At 38.7% G+C, this 21,455-nt stretch overlaps 1 protein-coding gene across 2 annotated transcripts; it reads left to right on the forward strand.

Moving 5' to 3' along the window:
* Positions 1-2,265: 2,265 nt before the first annotated feature.
* si:ch211-63o20.7 (uncharacterized protein LOC566836 homolog) lies at positions 2,266-10,195 on the forward strand. 2 transcript variants are annotated; one of them, XM_040124421.1, is made up of 4 exons: positions 2,266-2,430; positions 2,918-3,688; positions 4,712-4,937; positions 7,883-10,195. In XM_040124421.1, the coding sequence occupies exons 2-4, from the start codon at positions 2,948-2,950 to the stop codon at positions 8,125-8,127; spliced, it is 1,212 nt and encodes a 403-aa protein (XP_039980355.1). In that variant the 5' UTR covers positions 2,266-2,430; positions 2,918-2,947; the 3' UTR covers positions 8,128-10,195. The 2 variants fall into 2 exon arrangements, with proteins under 2 accessions (XP_039980355.1, XP_039980356.1); XM_040124422.1 differs by lacking the exon at positions 2,266-2,430 and adding an exon at positions 2,533-2,625.
* Positions 10,196-21,455: the final 11,260 nt, after the last annotated feature.

The raw sequence follows: 21,455 nt of genomic DNA on the forward strand, positions 1-21,455 counted from the left end.
GGCTCATGTCCACTGTTCATTTCAAGTCAAACTCCTTGTCTCCTCTTCAACTCATCCAGCTGAGGTGTTTTACTGTCTTCCTCCACAATAAAACCCAATGATGTGAAACCTGGGAGGGGGGATCTCTGTGGTGGTTTATGGCGGTTCGGGACTTTCACCTGTCAAGACACAATTGATTGTTATTAACAGCAGGGCCAAAAATTTATTTTGCCTAGAAAAGAATTTCCACCCAAAATCCACCTTAATTTTTCAATTAAGAATTTCACCTCTGCTCAGAAAATCTGGAGCATCAACCACCAAAAAACTCAGGAAAGTTTTGTTTAAGAGCATTTGGCAGGACGTATTTCATATGTTTGTATATATCAATCCAATTGTATAACTACCTCAAGATATTTTCTTTTTAGTGCCAGTTGCAGTTACCAGGAGGTGATCTGAAACCAGAGGGGGACTTTATTTCTCATAAAAACTGTAGAGAATGGGTGTTATGCAATTAACCCAGTGCCCACTAGTGTTTTAATGTAAAGGACACTGAGTTTACAATAATGTAATGAAGATTGTAGCAGACAATGTGACAGACTTCCCATTGAAAAGCTGGCTTACCGAGAAGGAAAATTATCATTTGTAAAACTGAGTATGGGATGCTAAGAGGTTGTTTACTGATGTTTACTCTTGGTGTGTGGGGAACTCGGGATAGACCTCAGGATTAAATGCAAGGGTTTTGACCTCAATCAAGGAAATAATTACTGTTGCTCCTCCTATGGGTGGACTCCATAATTAGCAAGCAAAGCCCCCACAGAAACACAATTAGTCTGAAAACAGAGGTGATTAGAACTATAATTCTTATTGGACTCATTAAAGTCTTATTTGGGGTGCCTGGACAGCTTTATTGAATTTTTCAGGAAATTCTTTGTGGCTCCTTTGTGTGGTTCCCACGAAATATTTCCTAATAAATTCTACAGCCAGAATGCCTTCTATGGTATGCCCAATGTCTGCATCCAGATATCTGTCAAAGCAAGTGAGGGATGAGATAATTGAATAGAGGGCATCTGCCCCAAGATAAAAACCAATCAAATGTGACTGACTCCAGCTTCCTCAAGTAATGAAGAGTATTCATGTTTGGCATCACTGATAGAAGCTATGGATCACATAAGTAGGCACACATCACACACACATCAAAGCTTCTATTTTCTTTCACAGTGTGTGCTTTAGTGCAATGAAACACCACATTTCTTATTATATTCTCTCAGAAGAACAAACACATACACGTAAGTGTGCACGCACGCACACACACACACACACACACACACACACACACCCACACACAGACAAATGCTGTTATCTGTCGTTACCACTGTTGCCCCTCCTCCACCAAAATATAGTCGATATGATACTGATGCAGCACCCACTCATTGCGCGTGTGTATAGGTGCATGTGTTTTGTACAGAAGGTCTTGTTATTAAATGGGATTACAGCAATGAGGGAAGTCTGGTGTTTTTGCACTTTCAAAGCTTTTTTTTTTTTTTTTTAAATTAAATGGCTTGATTAAAAAACTTTCCTAGCTTATAATAGACTAGTGATTCAGATACATCATTTTATTAGAGCATTCTCAGTATCTCTTTCATGGTTTTTACAAGATGCTTGTCAGTACTGAAAACTGAAGACCCACTGAAGCATATATTGTCCATGAGTTGTGAATCCACCAAAATAGGCAAAAATAATTCCGACCAGGTTCTATTTATTCTTTATTCTATTATTCTGTTTATTCTCTCTCTGAATATTTTAACCTATGGAATGGCAAAATTTGTCTGATATGACTCAAAATATGACAAAATAATAACATTTCGTTTTGGGGTATTAAATCCAATTAATGAGAAACTTCCTTATTTTTGCTATTTGAAACTACAGTGCATATGAAATTAAATGTTTCCTTTGGGGTTAAACTTCTGACAAAACTTGCTGCTTGAAAACTGCGTCTTTAAGCATTGTAGCTGAGCTATTATGGATTTATTAGCCCTTTATCCATTAAAATAATTGCTTCAATGACTATTTTAATTCCTTCTGAAATCAACATTCTATTTTCGTCCCTTTAAAAATAATTAAACCAGATGAAAGTATGTGCCAATTTCTTTATAAACAGTAGCAACCTGTGCTAGCTTTTACAATTCGAATTACATTACACTCTACGGCTCCGCTACAAGCCAATCACAACACGCAACTTAACTCAACTGAAAGCCAATCACGATGCACGTACACCCGTAGCGGGACGCTCCGAATGTAGATCCGGAAGTGTGTCAAGTTTTGTTGTTCTGCTGTGTCGGTTGTTTATCAACAATAAAAAGCCCTATTCGTTTAATATGGTGTGAGGCGGCTTGTTAGTCGTTTAAATTGCAATTTCAAGTCGATTTAGTAATATCAGCGAGAGTTTTGTGGGTAAGTGAAATCAAAGTAACAATAGCTCATCTGAAGCTAGAGCTTTGTGTTTCGCTTCCCTTTTAAACTACTGGCTACAGACAGCGCCATGTTAAATTCATTCAATACGTATGGTCTCGAGGACACATTGAACATATAAGTTATTTTTTGTATACCAAATTTGTGTAGGTTAACTTCAACTTAAAGAAAGTACGGGTAAAGATGAATTATTTTGAGACTAAGTAGCCACTAACGTTGGCAATGTAAGCTCTAGTACATACAGTAGTCGTGAATGTAACGTTAGCGTTCATAGTCCCAGCTGAGTTTAATGTAGCATCACCGGCTTAATTCTGAAGCTCCTGTTATAAAATAAAAACCAGAGGGACAGTCTGGTTAAGTGTTTTAAGCTATGACAATTACAATGTTTTTTATACTAAATACTAATTTAACACCTGTGTATATTACATTCCATTTTTATCTGGGTAACCTGAATTATGTTTTGTGTTAGGACTCACATTAGGCCCAGCTCTTGTGAGAGATGGAGGAGCTCTACACTTTAGAGAAGGAGGTAGGACGAGGCAACTATGGTGTTGTCTTTGAGGGCCATATGGCCAAAACAGGACAGAGGGTGGCCATCAAGCGGCTGCCCTGCAGCAACCCAGAGTGCATTGAACTCTACCTGCAAGAGCTGTGGGCAATGACAACCACAGCCAAGAACCATGTCAATGTCATTGCACTTCACAACTGCCTCTTGCAGACAGGGCCAAGAAGCCTGAAGCCCCTAAAACCCGGGAAACTGCCTCTACGTCTAGTTGAGAGCGTGCTGAAGGGCACTGTAGTCGGAGCACTGCATAGTCAGGAAAGGAATAATGCCCAGTCTAACACCAAGAGAAGGACTAACTCTGTCTCAAGACTTCAAGACAGGACCAACACTGTTCAGGCTAGGGCTAAGCTCCAGGACAAGACTAAATCAAATGCATCTGATTCTACAACCCCACGAAGGCCTCAAAACAGAACCAGGAAGAGACTGGCCCAGAGAGAGGAAGAGCAGCTGGGACCCCTGCGCTCCTTGGCCCTGTGGCTCGTGATGGAGTACTGTGATGGGGGTGATTTGAATCAGTACTTGCTCTCCAGGCCCCCAGACGCCCAGCGTAACCACAGCGTGGTGCGACAGCTCTGCAGTGCTGTGGCCTTCCTGCATAGCCTCGGTATCACCCACCGAGACCTGAAGCCTGACAATGTGTTGGTCTGTGTCACACCAAAAGGCCCTGTTGTCAAGGTAGGCAGATTGTTGTGACATGATAATGTTTATGTCAGAATAAGTGGCATTGTCTTTAAGTCAGTGCAGAACTTATTGGAAAACTCACACTGTTTAAATTTGAATGCAGTACAAGCCTTAATAGTTTGTTCTCTCAGGGGGTGTTTGGTTTTCACAGCAGCAATGAACTTGAGACACAATAAATAATATAACAATGAAATAAGCAAAACTAATTAAAAATAAAAATATTCAAACAATTAACATACAATATATAAAGTATCAGGTGCATATCAGGAGTTAAAAAATGTTACCACAGGTGCTTTGAAAAGAGAAGTAGGATAAGTTGGAGAAAATTCCAATTCCAGACACTCATGCAGATAGTTTTTGGGATAAATGCCTTATTTAAGAAATCCCAATAAGGGTTTGTGGAAGCATTTGAACAAGCACTTCTATGTTCTCAATATGATTTAGCTCTGTCAATTGTAAATTAATTTTTACCATCCAGTCATCAGATGCCTGAACCTGGAACCTATCCAAATCTAATTTTGGTAATGGTACACATAAAAATGGAATTCTGATGCTCTCATCTGTGTACAATAAATACACAAAAGATGTGCAGCAACCAGAAAATATTCACATTTGAGAATGTGGAACATGTTTACTTTTTTTTTTTAAACAAAATATTATTGATTAAAAAAAATGATTAATCAACAATCAGAATGGCTGCTGGTTAATTTTCTTTCAACTGATTAGGCAATTAATTGACTAATTGTTTCAGCTCTACTGTATTGACATGTACTACAATTCCACATGTCAGAAATCCTTGTCATATTTTACACTGATCTGAAAATTTGAATAAAACAGTAAATCAAATGTCGGGCCATTACTTTTTTTTTTTTACTGTATACCTTTTATCTTAAGTATAGACCTAAAAGAAAAAAAACTTCCTTGAGCTATACGTTTGTGAAAAATGTACTTCAGCTATATGCCGGCACAAAGCATACTGTATTTCTTTTTCAGTTAATCTCCCTGTCCAACCTTTAGGTGGCAGATTTTGGTCTGAGCAAGATGAGTATAGGTCTGGTGGACGGGGATCTGACCAGGCAGCACTTCTCGTCCACCTGTGGCTCTGACTTCTACATGGCTCCAGAAGTGTGGGGTGGACTCACCTACACAGCCCAGGCAGACATTTTCTCCCTAGGTGTGATGTTCTGGGCGGTCCTGGAGAGAATCACCTTTCTGGAGGAAGGGAACACACAGGAACAACTGGGTAAGTATACAGTGAAGAATCAACAGAGTAGACCATAGAGTAAGAGATCGGAAATGCGTGATGCTTTTTTCTTCAAGCAAAAGAGAATGATCAACCAAAGCGACACTCCAACCAGACCAGGGTAGTCAAGACTTATATTAAATTACACATCAATTGGGAAAGTGTGAACACAGATCTTGTCAGTGCCTTCATGTTACCATTTATGATAACATAATAGCATAGGCATGTCATTTGATATCCTGCTCAGCAGTCAGAGTGCTCTCAGAAAGGTTGGAAAGGTTGAATGTGCGGTCAGGCAGGTTGATGACGCATTGCACTGAATCGAGTTTGACTTAATTAACTGGCACATATTAAAAATGTCACATACTATACATCATACATTCATCAACCATGAATGGAACAATCATGAATCTAAATGGCAAAGAGATGAAGGATGATTTATGCAATGTATATTTTGATATGGATCATAGTAGCCCTATTTCTTATAATAAAATGTATGTAATAAAGCATTCCCTAAAGTGTTGTTGGCAGCATGAGAGATACAAATATAAATTGACAGAATAATCTGTCAATTTATGTATTTTCATTAATTTATCGATTATACTTCGATGCTAATTCATTGATGCAGATGAGTTGTAATTGTGTAATTTAATTTCATTATTTGTCTTTGTTGTAAATTAAGCTTGTCATCACATAGAACCTTGGTGTAGGTAGTTTGGACACATAAATATGAGCAAGAAAGGCAATGTGCCAAGCTTTGCTCTGCACTCCACTATCAGAGAGTAATGAAATGGCTGTAATACAGATGTCTCATATCCCCAGAAATTGGTCTTGCCAAAGCCAACCTGGTGGCAGGGAGAACGGGATTTCAGTGTATTCAAATAAAAAAAGGCAAAATGGCATTTAGTAGCCCCAATCACAATCCTGTTGGGAGAGGCAGCTGGAGGCATTTCACAAAGAGATAAAATGTTCAATTATTTTTACTTTATTCTCTCTGAGGACACACACACCTGATGTGATTTACCTGATGTGTTGGAGCTGTTTCACCAACTTCTACAGTCAGTTTGAATTTTTTCCAGCTGTGAGCAGCTCCTCCATTTCTTTTGAGTTTTTTAGTATATGCATACCGACCGTTTTGAGTATACTTCACGTTGTCACTTTTCCAGTGTAAGCACACAACATACTCAACACCTGCTTAGAATTAGTAGTAGTAGTTGTTGTAATTATTTGTATTATGGAATTGGCACAGACCTGAGAAGACATCTAATTAGGCAAAATAAGTGTGTGGGTATGCTATGGGTCTTTTGGGGCTTTAACAGTATCGTGGAATTTTCTTGTGAGTTATCATTTACATCCAGTGTTACTTACCAAACCTCAATGTTTGTATCCTTGAGTCCTAATGAATGTGTTGCATAAATTTCTTTCTTGATAAAACTTATGCAAATCCAATTTTTAAAAAAAGTTTTTAACCTGCATTGTTTACATCCAGATTTACATGCTCTTCTTCTCTGCCACTGTTGGGATGTTGCTGTAGTTCTTTGTGCATTTGTGCCATCTGTAGATCAGTGTAATAGTGTGAAAGCATTGGTAGGAATTTATACCAGGCTACACGCATGCTTGTGCTTGTGCATGAGAACAAACAAAACAAGGAAACACTCATAAATAATTGCTTCATAGTGCTGCAAATGGTCAAAACCTCCTTTACCTGTAACCCTTTAAGGAACTGTATATTACCCATTGTAGGACATAGTTGAAGAGTTTCAGTCCGAATGCTGCATCTCTTTGAGTTTAGATCAGCTGGTAAAGCATTAGTTTGACAAACTCTATATTCTGAATGACTCACTTTAAAAGCAAGCTGGTTGCAGCTGATAACAAACCAAAGCACAGTTGCTTATTAACAATAATGACATGACAGTAAAGTTTTACTTGTCAAATGATGTATTTAGAAAATGCATCTGGTAATTGGGGCTATTTTATAAAATTTCCTCTTTCATTAAATACTACTAGATGAATTTTTGCCCCTTGTAGCTTATTGTTTAAAGACCAAATAATTTTCTTTCACATCCTGCATGGCTCCGTCCTGGTGCCTGCAGTTTTGGTCTTGAGCACTCAAGCATATGTTCACTTGTAATCAGGAAATCTGGGAAGTGCCCCTTCTCTTAAAAATGTCAACATGCAGCACTGTTAACCCAAACTTGATACACACTTACATGGCTTCACAGCAGCATTTAGCGCCAATTGTGCCACACCATTTATTAAGCCCTACTGCATAAGACCAGTCCAGTTTTGGGCTGTAACAATAAGCTGCTTAGCTGTTGGACAATATTTTACAAACATGTTGGATATGATCAAATGATCCCATGTTGGATTACTTCTTCCATATGACAGGTGTAACATATTTATGGCTATGGAATAAAATACACACAAAAACTACAGTTTTGACAGGACATCCAACGATGGTTATCAAAAAATGACAATGTTTTCTTTAACTCAATATTTATATTTGAGTAATATCCCAAATGGCATATCTGATATTGTCAATATGAATATTAGCAGTTTTATGATATTTGTCTAATTTTATTGAGATAACTCCACATATTGACTTTTATTTGTTGCGTTCCTCATATATCCCCTTGACTGTGTGTTCAATGTTTTCCATTTCATGTCAGTTTATTGTAATTGTATTGTTCCTGTTAACAACAGTGACTCATACACCAAGCGTGTCCCAGTGTGTTCTGAAAATCTTCCACACACTTGTAGTCTTAAGGGCTCATTTGGCAATTACTGGAAATATTGTACACCAATAGGTACTTCACTACTTGCAAATACAAGTGTGGCCCACAGTCACAGAGATTAAGTGGCCCCTGCAGTCTGTGTTGTTGCTGTCAGTCATTAGCCTCCTGCATGATGACTTCACTGTGTCTTCCTTTGTATTTCTCCTTTAGGTGCCTACGTCTGTAAGGGTCGCTCAGGCTGGTTGATGCCGCTGGGGGAAGCTTTGTGGGAGAATGCTGACCTCCAGCTTTGTATCCCTATGAAGTTTAAGAGAGCACCCCCGCTGCCACCCCCTCCTCGTCTAGCCATGTGCACCCTGCTTTTAGACATGCTCGCCTCAAACCCGGATGCTCGGCCCCCAGCAGACCAGCTGGAGGCCAGAGTGCACTCTGCTCTGAAAGAGGACTCCCATTGACACAAAGTGCGCTTAAACACCCATTATGTCTATATCTACTATAGCCACTACATGGAAATATTGACTGTGGATCCCCTGCTTGCAGTGCTTCCTATATGTGTAAACAATAGCCACTTCGATTGCACGGCAGACAAAACACATAATGATATTCAAACAAGTCCATATAGATCGAGTGGGACTTAAGCTGTGTTTCCTGCAAGCACCATGCTTTTTAGGCCTTGAATGTTTGACATAGAAAATTAGTATTAGTGTGTATAGAGCTGAAATTACATGGAAGGGGTTGATGCTTTTGCTTGTTAAACCACTCATTATCTCAGCTTTATTTCCGATATTCATTTTGATTTGATTTTTGGTCACTGAGATTTTTACTTGTTGAAAAGTGTAGGTATTTACATTTACTTTACTATTTATTTCTTTTGTACCTCTTATTTTGGCCCAAATATTTCCACCTCACACTGATGTAACATAATTAAACCGTACACTGTGCTTCCAGATATCTTAAATATGTAAACAGAGGGAACAAAACATAGAAACTCCTTTCCATAATAATGCATTGCAATACAACATTTAATAATTTTTTGAAAATAGCTAATTTTTTTGTACTTTTCACTGGCTGTAATATTACATTCAGTGGTTTTATTTCATAGGAAGATATTTGTACTATGTTGACTTCAAGTTTTTCTATCTCTGTGTGATACCTTTTGAGCCTGTTTTTCATTGGGTTCAGGAAATTTGTAAGTTATAGCTTGTAATGGCTTTGTTTGTTGCATACTAGATGATGTCATCTTGTTCCATGTGTAAGAAATGCTCATTTACAAAAAAATTATTAGATGATGAAGGAGTAATGTAACATCTTTAAATTCTTTATATATCTGCAATGAATATAAGCACTTTCCCATAAAAAAAAGTTTCAAGGAAATTAAAATAATCCTTATTGGGAAAATATAAGCAATATAAGTAAAAATATGTTAAAAAGTGAGGTTTTCGGCTATGAGGCCATATTTTGCCAAATGTGTCAATCAGTTTTTAATGCAGGACCAAATAATTTCTAGATGTGATAGAACTATATTACTACTACGCAGAATTAAAAAAATTTTGCAAGAAAGTGGAGATAATTTTTGAAAATTAATGATTCCTCATTCAGGTAAAAAATTATCTTTATTAATTTGATTACTGTAAAATATTCAGCAATAACTACTTACATGAATACATATTGCAAATTATACTCAGGGTTTCTTGGATATTCAGTACAAATTTCAACCCAATCCATTGAAAAACTAGAAAATGCTCAGCAGAGCAAAGACCTCCGCTAAGACTAATGTCAAAAAACATACACCAGACTTCAGAGGAAAAAAATCAAATTTGTTGTAAATGATCCAGATCTGCTTCAAAATTTTATGGTTCTTTCCTGGCCCATGCTCCATCCCTCCACCAAGTTCGGTGCAAATCGGTTCAGTAGTTTTTGCGTAATCCTGGTATTTATTGCAGGGCTGTTGTATTGCATTACCTCATTCAAGTGTGTTGATTTTCTGCTTTTCTGCATAATTATTCACGCAAGAGATATATTTGTGGATATCATATTTGCTTTATACATCAATTTAAATATGACTTGAAAAAGCACTTTTTATAAGGGTTTCTTTTTCTAAAATATTTCTTCTCCATTTCACCAGTTTCCTTTGGGTCATACATTTAATGAAAGTGCTTATTAAAGTATCTAGAATCGTAAAAGTTGACTCAAACTATGTGACTGTGTGAACATTTTTGTGACATCTGCACTGAAAAAAAAAAAGGGCTAACAGCATGAGACTAAGTGACTAATGATCGCTAATATACCGTCACCCCGTGAACAGGAAATTAAAGCCAGACATTGGGATTGTTGCTGATCATATCCATGCATTTATTACTGGCCATCAATCTTTACATTGACAGTCCATATGTTAGATGACCACTTATTTTAGAATTTTTCTGCCCACGTGTCTGAAAAAATGCAGATGCATTAAAACAGGGATTTTGTCCAGAAATCCTTTTTTAAAGTAATGTAATTTAAATAAAAATGCAATTGTTTATAAGTTTTAATGTGTTACATGTCTGGTTGGAAAGGTCTTCCTACTTCCTACTTCCATACTGGCATTGAATTGATGCCCTACTAGCCTGACTTCAATGTAAAAGATGGTACAAAATCCACACCTGTTTTCTCACTGAGCTACATGGAGGGATAACATACAGGGGGATTTTGTGCTAAAAACATTTTCAGAAGATACCAACATAGTTTGGCTAACTTGTACTGCCTAAGGCGCTTACTCATATTGGATACATTTTTATGCAGGACTGGACGAGGGCTGTCCCCCATTTCTCACAATTGGAATCACATTAGGGAGGAATCAATTCCCAGCCAGTATGGACAGGATGGATTTTGGCAGTGATTAAACTTTTTCAATGTACGGATGGCTATGTGAGTATTGTAATGAGACAGACCTGAAATAATCTAAACTTTTCCTTAAGCATAAATCTGAAAACCTGAAAACTTTCACTACTATTTTTGTGATCTCAGGACTGCTTGGTTCTTTAAAGGTTTCACATGATGATTTTCTCATAAATTGAAGGATAGGTTCACAATTTTTCAAGTCTATTTTAAAACAAGACTAGGTCAAAAACTAGTATATGGCTTGACCGCCCTTTACATCTTTGCTTTTCTCCTACTGTCTTTGCTCACATACAGTTAGGTACATAGGAATTTGGACAGTGACACAATTTTCATAATTTTGCTTCTGTACACCACCACAATGAATCTGAAATAAAGCCATCAAGATGTGACTTTGAGCTTTAATTCAAGGGTTTTAACCATTTAACCGCATTAACCATTTAGCAATTATGGCAATTTTTTATACATAGTCCCTTATTTTCTGAAGCTCAAAAGTAAGTGGACAAAATAACATAAATATAACGATTATTTTAAGGACATGGATAAAAATCATTTGCAGTCAATGACTGCCTTAAGTGTGGAACCCATGGACATCACCAAATGCTGAGTTTCCTCCCTTGAGATGCTTTGCCAGACCTTTACTGCAGCTTCCTTCAGTTGCTACTTATTTTTGGGTCTTCCTGCCTTCAGTATTGTCTTCAGTAAGTGAAAAGCATGTTATGTTGGGGCTGAGGTCAGGTGACTGACTTGGCCATTGAAGAATATACCATTTCTTTGCCTTGAGAAGCTCTTGGGTTGCTTTCGCAATATGTTTTGGGTCATTATACATCTGTACTGTGAAGCACTGTCCTATCAGTTTGGCAGCATTTGGTTGAATCTGAGCAGTTACAATAGCCCATCAGAATTCATCCTGCCACTTCTATCAGTTGTCACATCATCAATAAACACCAGTGACCCAGTTCCACTGAAAGCCATACATGCCCATGCCATAACACTGCTTCCACCATGTTTGACTGATGATGTGGTATGCTTTGGATCATAAGCCGTTTCTTTCCTTCTTCATACTCTTCTCTTCCCATTATTCTGGTACAAGTTAATCTTGGTTCCATCTGTCCAAAGAATCTTGTTCCAGAACTGGGCAGGCTTTTTAGATGTTTTCTGGCAAAGTCTAATCTGGCATTTCTGTTTCTGAGTGTTAGTAGTGGTTTGCACCTGGTGGTAAACCCTCTGTATTTAAATTCATTAAGGCGTTTCTTGATTGTAGACTTTGACAAGGACATGCCTACCTCTTCAAGAGTGTTCTTGACCTGGCAAGAAGTTATGAAGGGTTTTTCTTTCACCAAGGAATGAATTCATTAATCATCCACTTTAGTTGTCTTCTGTAGTCTTCCAGGCCTTTTGGTGTTGCTGAACTCGACAGTGCATTCATTGTTTTTAATGATGTACCAAATTGTAGATTTGGCCACTCCTAAAGTTTCTGCTATCTTTCTGAAAGGTTTGTATTGTTTTTTCAGCCTAATTATAGCCTCCTTCATTTGCATCAACACCTCTTTGGACGGCATATTGAGAATTCCTATGAACAGCTACCAAATACAAATTCAATACCTGGAATCAACTCCATACCTTTTCATCTGCTTCATTTGTCAAGATCTAACAAGGGAACAGGCCACACCTGGCTATGAAACTGATTGTCAGTTAACTGTCCAAGTACTTTTGAGCCTCAGAAAATTAGGGGTATGTATAAAAATTGCTGTTATTACTTAACGGTTAATGTGATATTTTTTTTAAGCCCCTTCAATTACTTCAATCACGTCTTGATTGCTTCGTTTTAACTCTGTTGTGGTGGTGTAGAGGCAAAATTACGAAAATTGTGTCACTGTCCAAGTTCTTATGTACCTAACTGTATACAGTATTTTAACACAGCTGTTGTAAAGTTGTTCTGATTTACAAGTTTTTCTGTTTTTGTTGTAAGACAACAGAACTAGTATGAAATACTGACTGAAACGTGGCCCATTAAGACTACATGTTGAGCAGTAATCACTTCCAAGCCATTTCAAAGCTGCTGTTCAACACTGCTAAAATCCTGATTTTATACCCGCGACATCATCTGACAAAATCACATTACTAATTAGTTAAAGACAGTGGCTGGGCTGTGATTTTGTAAAATTGAAAAATGATCAGTCAGAGAAAGTTAGAAGCTCATTCACCTCTATGTCAGCTGCTGTGGGATCAATTGAATAAGAGGCATGGTGAGGTGTGCCTCCGGAGGAATAGCCTGACGTCGTCCTCGCAGGGCAATACTTGCGACTCTCTTCTATAGAAAATAGGCTAAGGTTTGTCCAAAACCAAAAAGTTGCTAGATTTGTTGCTAGGTGCTTTTGTGAAGAAAGTCACTTAAATGGTGTGAAAAGTCAAAAATCTATCTACAAATGTGCTAAGTTGGCAATACAACCTTTAAACGCCCCCTGATGATGCAATAGAAACTGTTCGAAGTTTTAAGTATTTATTATCATTTTTGAAGTTCAAGTTCTCTCGTCTCAAAGTTGATGGGTTTTTTGATTGGGTTTTTGGTTAGATGCCTGGGATAAGGTCTATGGTTAACACAAGCTCAAGACATTTATATTCTATGACATAAATTACGGCAGTAAATACCCAATTGCGATTTTTTTTAAGCTTTTGGGATGTCTTAAAAAAGGCAGTTGCTAACAAGCGCCTAAATGAGACTGCAGAGGTTTTCAGGGACATCAAGTGTCATCATGCCGAAGACAAAATCCAATCTACTCACCAGTTCACCTTTACAGGCTCATTGTATTTATACTCCTGCTATTATAAACTATTACTAACTTTCTAAGAGGAAAGGCTTTTGTAGAAGACGTAAATGGACTAAATCAAATTACAAGTTGGAAGGCTAGTGGTGGTGATGCTGAAGTCATGCACCTGTGGTTTAATTCTTTTTTGGCCTAAAAGCTTTCTACTTGCTAAATAAAATGCAGCAGTACCATAAACTTTTGTTTGTCCCAGCTTATTTTATGCAATAATTCAAAAGTCAATGGAAAAATCCCATTTGCTTTTTCTTGAGAGAACCATGGTGATGCTAACTTCTGGGCTGGCCTACAAAAAAACCTCATCCCTGCAGCATTCTATTAATTTTGAAAGAGCAATGGCCTATGTTGAAACTCCAATGCTCGGCTGACAGACAAATGGTGTAACTTCATGACTCATTCACTCACTCACTCACTCAGTCAAGTACATTCATGTTTATGGGGCTGGCCCTGCTGTTGCGGTTCAGCCAACAATAGACAGGTGCCAATATGAACATTGAAACAGGTTTTTCTTAATGTAATTATTCTTCCCGTTTATACTGAGTGTTTTAATGTCCCCTCTTAATGCATTTTTAATATGAAAAAATTAAGTCCATGTTTTGTTCAAAAATGTATTCCAAAGTTTATCTTATAGGCTTATAAGAGGCCTCAGCGGTCTGAATTAGTCAAATCAAGCATATCTAAGGAAGCATGAGCATCAATCTATCAATCAGTTGTTTTATTTTTCCCAAAAGAGCAGTTAGTTTTGTAGGACTGAAACACAAGATATAACAAAACAGAAAAAGGGAATTTTGAACTAAAATAGGGTGACCAGACGTTCCCTTTTTTCGGTGGCCTGTCTCCGGCTGGAGCTGTTCCCGGAAATGTCCTCCTTTTTAACTTGATTAAAAACACACCGGAAACAAGGACCGGGCAGGAGAGCAGACAAGCAGACGTGGCGTCATGCTTGTTTTGGCCAATGGAAGGGGCGTGCTGCTCACTATAGCAGCTTCATATCACTCTTCTTCTACTACTAACCACTTGCTCGCCTAGTCTTAGAAAAAAACTGCTGTATAAAACTCTACTAGACACTGGCAAGTGTCAAGTGAATCCACAACATCCACATAAATGTCTTTTCAAGCCAGGGTTACCTACCCAGGGTTTGAATCAGGGTTTGGGGTTAAGGGATTTAGGAATCGTACTACCAGGTGATAGGTAGCTGATACGTAGGCTACCATGCGATCTACAAATATAGTGTATCATTTTTAATTTAAAATATTTAACATGCTATTTGTTTAGCAGGCATATAGAGCTAATGTGGGCTGCTTTTTTTTAAGGTCTGTTTCTTGTCCTAACTTAAAATAACATGAGTCTACAGCCATTTGAGCTAACGCTAACATCAGCATGCTAATATTCTCACTGTGACGATGTTAACAATGGTGATGTTAAGCAGGTATAAGGTTAGCCAAGTTCACCACCTTAGTTTAGAGTGTTAGCATGCTGATGTGCTAATTAGCATTAAATACAAAGTTGTTTGGAATTTAAGATGAATTAATGTCTTAAACCATAGGTGTCATAAGCCAAAGTATTGGACAAATTCAAATTTTGACTTGATGATGGTGCCAGATTAAAAGTCAGGGATCACCAAAGTTATTCAAATTCAGGAGCACATGAATGTATGTACCACATTTCAAGGCAGTTCATCCAATAGTTTTGAGACATTTAATCCTAAACCACAAAGGTGTACCACATGGTGACAAAGTCAGTGAGCTTCATCCTCTGGGGAACATGAATGTATGTTCAATATTTCATGGCAATCCATCCAGTAGTTGTTGAAATATTTGAGTCTGGACTAAAGTAGAGGACTGACTGACAGACATACATTAACATATCTAGAGCCACGCCAATAGCATGACTAAAAGGGATGCAATTCCAGGCATCCTAATTCCTAATTGATTAAATGCACTTAATCTGCGTTACACCAACTTGTGTACACTATGCATTGGAGAAGATGGACCCCTTCGTCCAGTATCATTATGGCTATTAAGAGGAATCAATGTATGGTAACACCACTATCCTGAGTGTGTACCGCTGCCAGAGTAGTAGCACTTATTGGAATAAGAATATTGGATAAGGATTTTCCTTCATGTTATTAAAAATCTCGTTACAACTGTGTGCTACAGGTGTCATCATTCTAGTACCACTTATCTTTTCTGTATGCATTTCGAATTTGCACACGAGAGAGTTGTCTAAAAGTTGAAGAATTGACTAGGCAATTTATAAATTTGGTGGAGAAGACAAATACAGACAAAATCAGCAAACCTAGATCCTTTTTCTCTTGCTTTACTCGGGTAATTTTAAAACAAGTTCTGTAACCTTTACTTCAGTAGAATTTAACTGCACCTGCTATACCTCAGCTCATGTTGCAGTGAAGATTAGACACAAGTCTGCGTCCTCTACAGCACAAATCAGTTCAGCACAGACTCAGTGAGTCTGAAAAGGAGGAAAGTCCTTTCAGATTTCACAGGTGATAGCAAGAGTGAGCAAGCGTGGAGAGAAAGCCCAAATTTAGCCTATTCCTCACTGCGTCAGGACTGCAACATTAACACACAGCACAGCACAGTCACGACACAGGGACCGCATCCAGGGAATTATGCATGGCCATTCAGCTTCAATTGCTCTGTGCAGTTGCAATCTATATGAGATATGGGTTGTCGCACAAGCCTTTTGTGCTTTATTGCTAGCTATTTTTCAAATGACAAACCCGTTTCTGTAACAGTGTGGCTGAACACAGCATTCAATGTTCAATAAACAGGTAACTAATGGAGATGTAAATGGAAAGGCTGTGTCAAATGACCCAGTAAAAGACTCTCATAGGGCAATCATCAGAGGTCTCCTGCAAGGGCTGACATCCTTGACATTGGGAAATACATCATAGGAGCCACTCTTATGTTACCTTTCTTTGGAAGCTAAAACCTTTTTGGCAATTCTGTCATTTAGGTTTAATTATTGAAATGTCTTAAAAACATCAAGAACTTCTCTCACAAAGCAAGACGAAAATGGTAAATGAAATATACTTTATTCTCTGAGAAAAAATGGTCAAGTGATGTATTCAACATCTGGAATTTACCAGAATACATGTAGCCTAGGAATGCAAGAAAGAAAAACCAAAAAAAGGGTTAACTGTAGAGCTTCAAAACGCAATTTATATAACGGTAATATTCAATTTCCTGCCCTTTAAAATAAAACTGTGCAATTACAAAACGGCAACCCGCTGAGGAAACTTCCCACTGCTCATTCATCCACTGCCAACCATTAATGAATGCTTGACTCATAATGAGTTTTCCATTTAGTTGCAACATACGCATGATTAACTCAAAGATGCTAAACAGGTTTCTCATCCTAAATGAACAGACAAAAAATATTTAAGGGATACCCAGACAATCTGATTTTTTGTCAACATGTCATTGTTTAGATTGGATCAGACTAAAATGTAAAATTTAAAATGTCAATGTCCACATCCACTTGTCTTTGCCACCTCTTTGCATCTCAAACTGAATTAAAGGCATTGTTTAGAAGATGCTCTGGCTTCATCTAAAAAAAAATTACTTTATTTCTTACATCCTCACACTGTCTCCCTATCTAAACAAAACAGAATAAATGCAGATAAAAAGCAGATGCATGGGCTGAGAGAAAAACCCAACCATTATCTCCTCTGATGCTTGGTAAACAGAATACTAAAAACAGAGCAGAAATCATGTTCCAAGAATACTGTTTTGATAAATAACATAATTTATGTGTATATGTTTGTCTTTTTTATGCACTGCCCAGATAAAATAAATTGTCCAGAGTCAGTCCATTCCAGGTCCATACAGGTTCTTTACCATGTAAGGTCCCTCCAACTCATAGCCCATCTTCCTGTAGTATTTCCTTGTTCCTACGCCTGCAGAACAAACCATGGACAGAAGACAACAAAGTACTTAGTATATGAGAATCAAAGAAATGAAGAATGAAAAAATTATCCCTGCTGCTTGACGTATATGTTATTGATTGATACGGAAATGTCTCTTTTTTACTTGCAAGCACAAAAGAAACTAGAACCCAACCAATACTTTGCCAATATTATGAGCTAATTTTGGCTTATTTACTGGTGTACTTGCTGAAGTAAAAAAAATTTAGTAAATAAATGCCAAAGATATGTTAGAGATCATTAAGAGACAGTTGCTGTATCCAAAATCACTTCCTATTCACTGTAAAGGGTAAATATATGCACTGTATTTCCCCTTCATCATTTTATCTGAGTGTCTTAATTTATCCACCACATAGTGCTCTAAAAATTTCCACAATGGAATTATGCGAAAAATCCCACAATGTATTGTAATACAATGTATTACGAGCAGCCAAGTTGGAAAATTTGTTCCTGTCAGCCTCCAGCATGTAATTCCAATTCAGAAATATCAGAAATTTCTGATAACTATAGTACTGCCCACTTGGTGAAAAGGACAGAAGTCTCAACAAAATGTTGCCAACATAGTTGCAAAGCCTCCATCTCTGAGTTTATAAAAATAAAATCCAATATTAACATATACATTAGATTCAGGTGATTTAAAAGGAGCTACATTTGTTAGCTATAAGTATTTGGACAGTGACAAATTTTCATAATTTTGCTTCTGTATACCACCACAATGGATTTGAAATGAAGCCATCAAGATGGGACTTAAGTATAGACTTTCAGCTTTGTTTTAAAGGGTTTAACAAAAAATCCAATTGACCGCTTACGAATTACGACCATTTTTACACATAGTCCATCATTTTCAGAGGCTCTAATGTAATTAGACAATTGACTGATTATCAGTTTCATGGCCTGGTGGGGCCTGTTCCCTCGTTATTTTAACACAAATTAAGCAGATAAAAGGTCTGGAGTGGATTCCAAGTGTTGAATTTGCTTTTTGTAGCTGTTCATGGGAACTCTCAATATGCAGTCCAACAAGCTGTCAATGCAAAAATTACTGATAATTAGGCTGAAAAAAAATTTGCCATAATTAGGCTGAAAAAACAAAACCTGTCAGACGGATGGCAGAAACTTTAGGAGTAGCCAAACTCAACAATTTGGTACTATTTAAAAAGAAGTAATGCACTCCCGAGCTCAGCAACACCAAAAGGCCTGAAGGAATTACTTTTGAGCCTCTACAAATGACGGACTATGCATAAAATGGCTGTAATTCTTGAATGTTAATGTGGTATTTTTGGTAAACCCCTTGATTTAAACCTAAAAGTCTAAACTTCAATCACATCTTGGTAGCTTTGTTTCAAATCTATTGTAGTTGTATACAGAGGCAAAATTACGAAAACTGTGTCACTGTCCAAATATTTATGTATCTAACTGTGTACAGTGTCTCTCTTCTCAAATTGTTGAAGATAATTCTAAAATATTCAATGTATCAAGTCAGTGAAATTCCTGAATGACTTAAATACCTTAAAGTGGTGCAAACAATACATATCCTAAATCTCATCCTATACTGTCTATTTCAAGGTGGAAATGGTTTAACTAGCAGTATGTTAAGTTTTACTTGCTGATGGCAGTTACATATATGTGAGATTATACTTTTTGTACAAACAAATTTAAGTCCCACATGGATTAAATATTGTAGATTTTTGTATTCGGATGTCTGAGGACAGGATAAATGATGCACTAAATGTGCTGTTTTGTTTCTCACCTGAGATAACTGCTAGTTTTCCAGAGCAGTGGTCATCTCTGGCAATTCTTTCTGCCTCCTCCATCAGCATCATACCAAAGCCCTACACAAGGAGTAATGAGGAGAATAGATATAAAGAATTACTTTGTAAAATCAGTAATTTTTCAAAACATTTAACCTGTTTATTCCTGATTTTGTGATTAATCTCAGTGTTAAACTTTTCGAGTGTAGTGTGGGCCAAAGAAAATACATGCCAGGAGTGATGTCTTACAGTGTAGGTGAAAATCGGATTCACAGCTGGTAGAGAAATAAAAGTGTTTGGAGATCTACGTTATATGTTGAGTCAGTGTGTGAAATCATAACCACCTGATGCTGGAACTTGCTTGGATCTCGGCTGCTGACAGGGACGACGCTGCCGTAAACATGCAACTCACGGACGATGGACACGCCTCCCTTCAGCTCATGGCGGAAGGACTGTGGAGAGCACCGACGCAGACGCAGCAAACCAATCAGGATGTCCTGCTCCGGGTCCTCATAGGAGAGGAAGGTCTCCCAGCTGCCGTTGGCCACGTAGTCCCTCCGCACCAGCTCCACCTGAGTAGATACTCATCCTTGTTAGTGAATGGAGAGGGTGTTCAGAAATACATGGCACTTGCCTTTATCTTAAAGCAGCCTTCAGGAGTCTATTTTTTTGTTAACAGCATTTTGAATTATACAACACCACTGCCTTTCATCCCTTGATCTCTGACTTTATAAAAGTGAATGTACTCTTTTTCCAGAATGCTGCCTGTTACCTGATAAGGTCTGACTTTGTGGTGGATCTCCTGAATTCCCACTTCTCGGGTTCTCACATCTCGACACTGCACACAGAGAAACATTCAAATGTGTCAAACCAGTTTAGAAACTCAAAACTTTGGGGACGTCTTGTATAATCTGATGTTTACATCAGTTTGAATTACATCACAAAAAGACTGTTTAAAGTATAAAAGTGCATGCAACACGCTTAATGTATTTGTTAAATTTATTTGTTAAAACGTGTTAAATTTATTTTGGTACTCTCCTTTCTGGTGCTCTGGACAAGCTCACAAACAAACACATGAGTTGTCGAGTCCAAATGACAGCGGCAACGTTCCTCCAAATTTCCTAAGCCCTCGCCGTAAACAGTAGGAGCTCTGTGTGTGCCACGCGGGGGGGCGGAGGCAACTCCGGCTGGGTCTCTCCACCCTGAAGGATAATGAAGACCGCCAGCTGCTGCATTTGCTGCTCTCCACTGGGTCCCTCTTCAGCTTGGACTTTCAGCAGATGACTGACTGGCTAAAGATGGCGAGGAAGGCATAGGAGCAGCTGAGCACACACCTTCGTCCTCAGCACCCCCCCCCAACGTGGCCATGCTGATCTGGCAACGGTTTGGCTGGCCTGTGGTGAATATTTTTTACGAGCAAGGAGAAAGCGCAGTGTCCTCTCTGGTTCTCCCTGAGAGCCGCCAATGCTCCCCTCTAGGAGTGGACACCTTTGCCCATGTGGTTTGGCCCTCAGGCCTGCTCTATGCCTTTCTGCCCCTGACGCTGATGGTGCCGCTGCTCTACAAGATCCTTACGCAGTGGTTATCAGCCATTGTGGTGGCGCTAGTGGTTCCTGGTTCGGATGTCGTTGATGGAGCCTTGGCCGATCCTAGACCTGCTGTCTGGGTGGTGCCTCATAGTCTGGCAGTTGACATTGAGAGATTGAGAGAGCCGGGCTTGCCAGCTACGGGGATCTCCAGGATCCAGAATGCCCTGACTTCCTCTACCTCTAGGGTTTATGGGACATGTTGGTTGTTTGCTGACTGGTGTGGGAGCAGGGCCATCAACCCACGTGCTGCAGGGCGTCCTTGAGTTTCTGCAAGGGTTGGTTGATAGAGGTTGCACATTAACAGTCACCTTGGGTGCATTTGCAGCGGCAATTACTGCTGGCCATGATACTTGGGGCTGCTTCACGGCCAGGAGACATCAACTTGTCAAGCACTTCCTGCTAGGGGTCCACTGGGTGATGCTGGTCGTCATGTCCCCCAATGAGACCTGCAGACGCCGTTAGATGGTCTCAAAGGCCTGCTTTTTGAGCCATTGGAACAGGCAGGCCTTGAGTTGGTATTGACTGAGACTGCGCTCCTGCTGGCGCTGGCCTATGCTAAGAAGGCTTTGGATCTCTGTGATGTTAACCAATAGTGAAGCCCGTAAGAGGGCGGAGCACATACAAAATAGAAACAGTAGTTACTGGACATAATTCCAGTTCTATGAGTATGGTCATAGCCCTCTATCTGCAAGCCCAGCTGCCCCCCCTTTTGGTGTACATTGCTGAGTTCCACAGTAAGACATGCAGCAGATGTGATAGGGTTTTGGGTAACGCAGAATGCAGTTGCTACCCCAGGAT

This window comes from Xiphias gladius, chromosome 4 (genome assembly GCF_016859285.1).
Source record: "Xiphias gladius isolate SHS-SW01 ecotype Sanya breed wild chromosome 4, ASM1685928v1, whole genome shotgun sequence".
NCBI lineage: Eukaryota > Metazoa > Chordata > Actinopteri > Istiophoriformes > Xiphiidae > Xiphias > Xiphias gladius.

Coding starts and splice junctions, on each gene's coding strand:
- si:ch211-63o20.7 (XM_040124421.1), top strand. CDS start 2,948: ATGGAGGAGCTCTACACTTTAGAGAAGGAGGTAGGACGAGGCAACTAT. Junction 3,689..4,711: donor CAAAAGGCCCTGTTGTCAAG/GTAGGCAGATTG, acceptor TCCAACCTTTAG/GTGGCAGATTTTGGTCTGAG. Junction 4,938..7,882: donor GAACACACAGGAACAACTGG/GTAAGTATACAG, acceptor TTTCTCCTTTAG/GTGCCTACGTCTGTAAGGGT.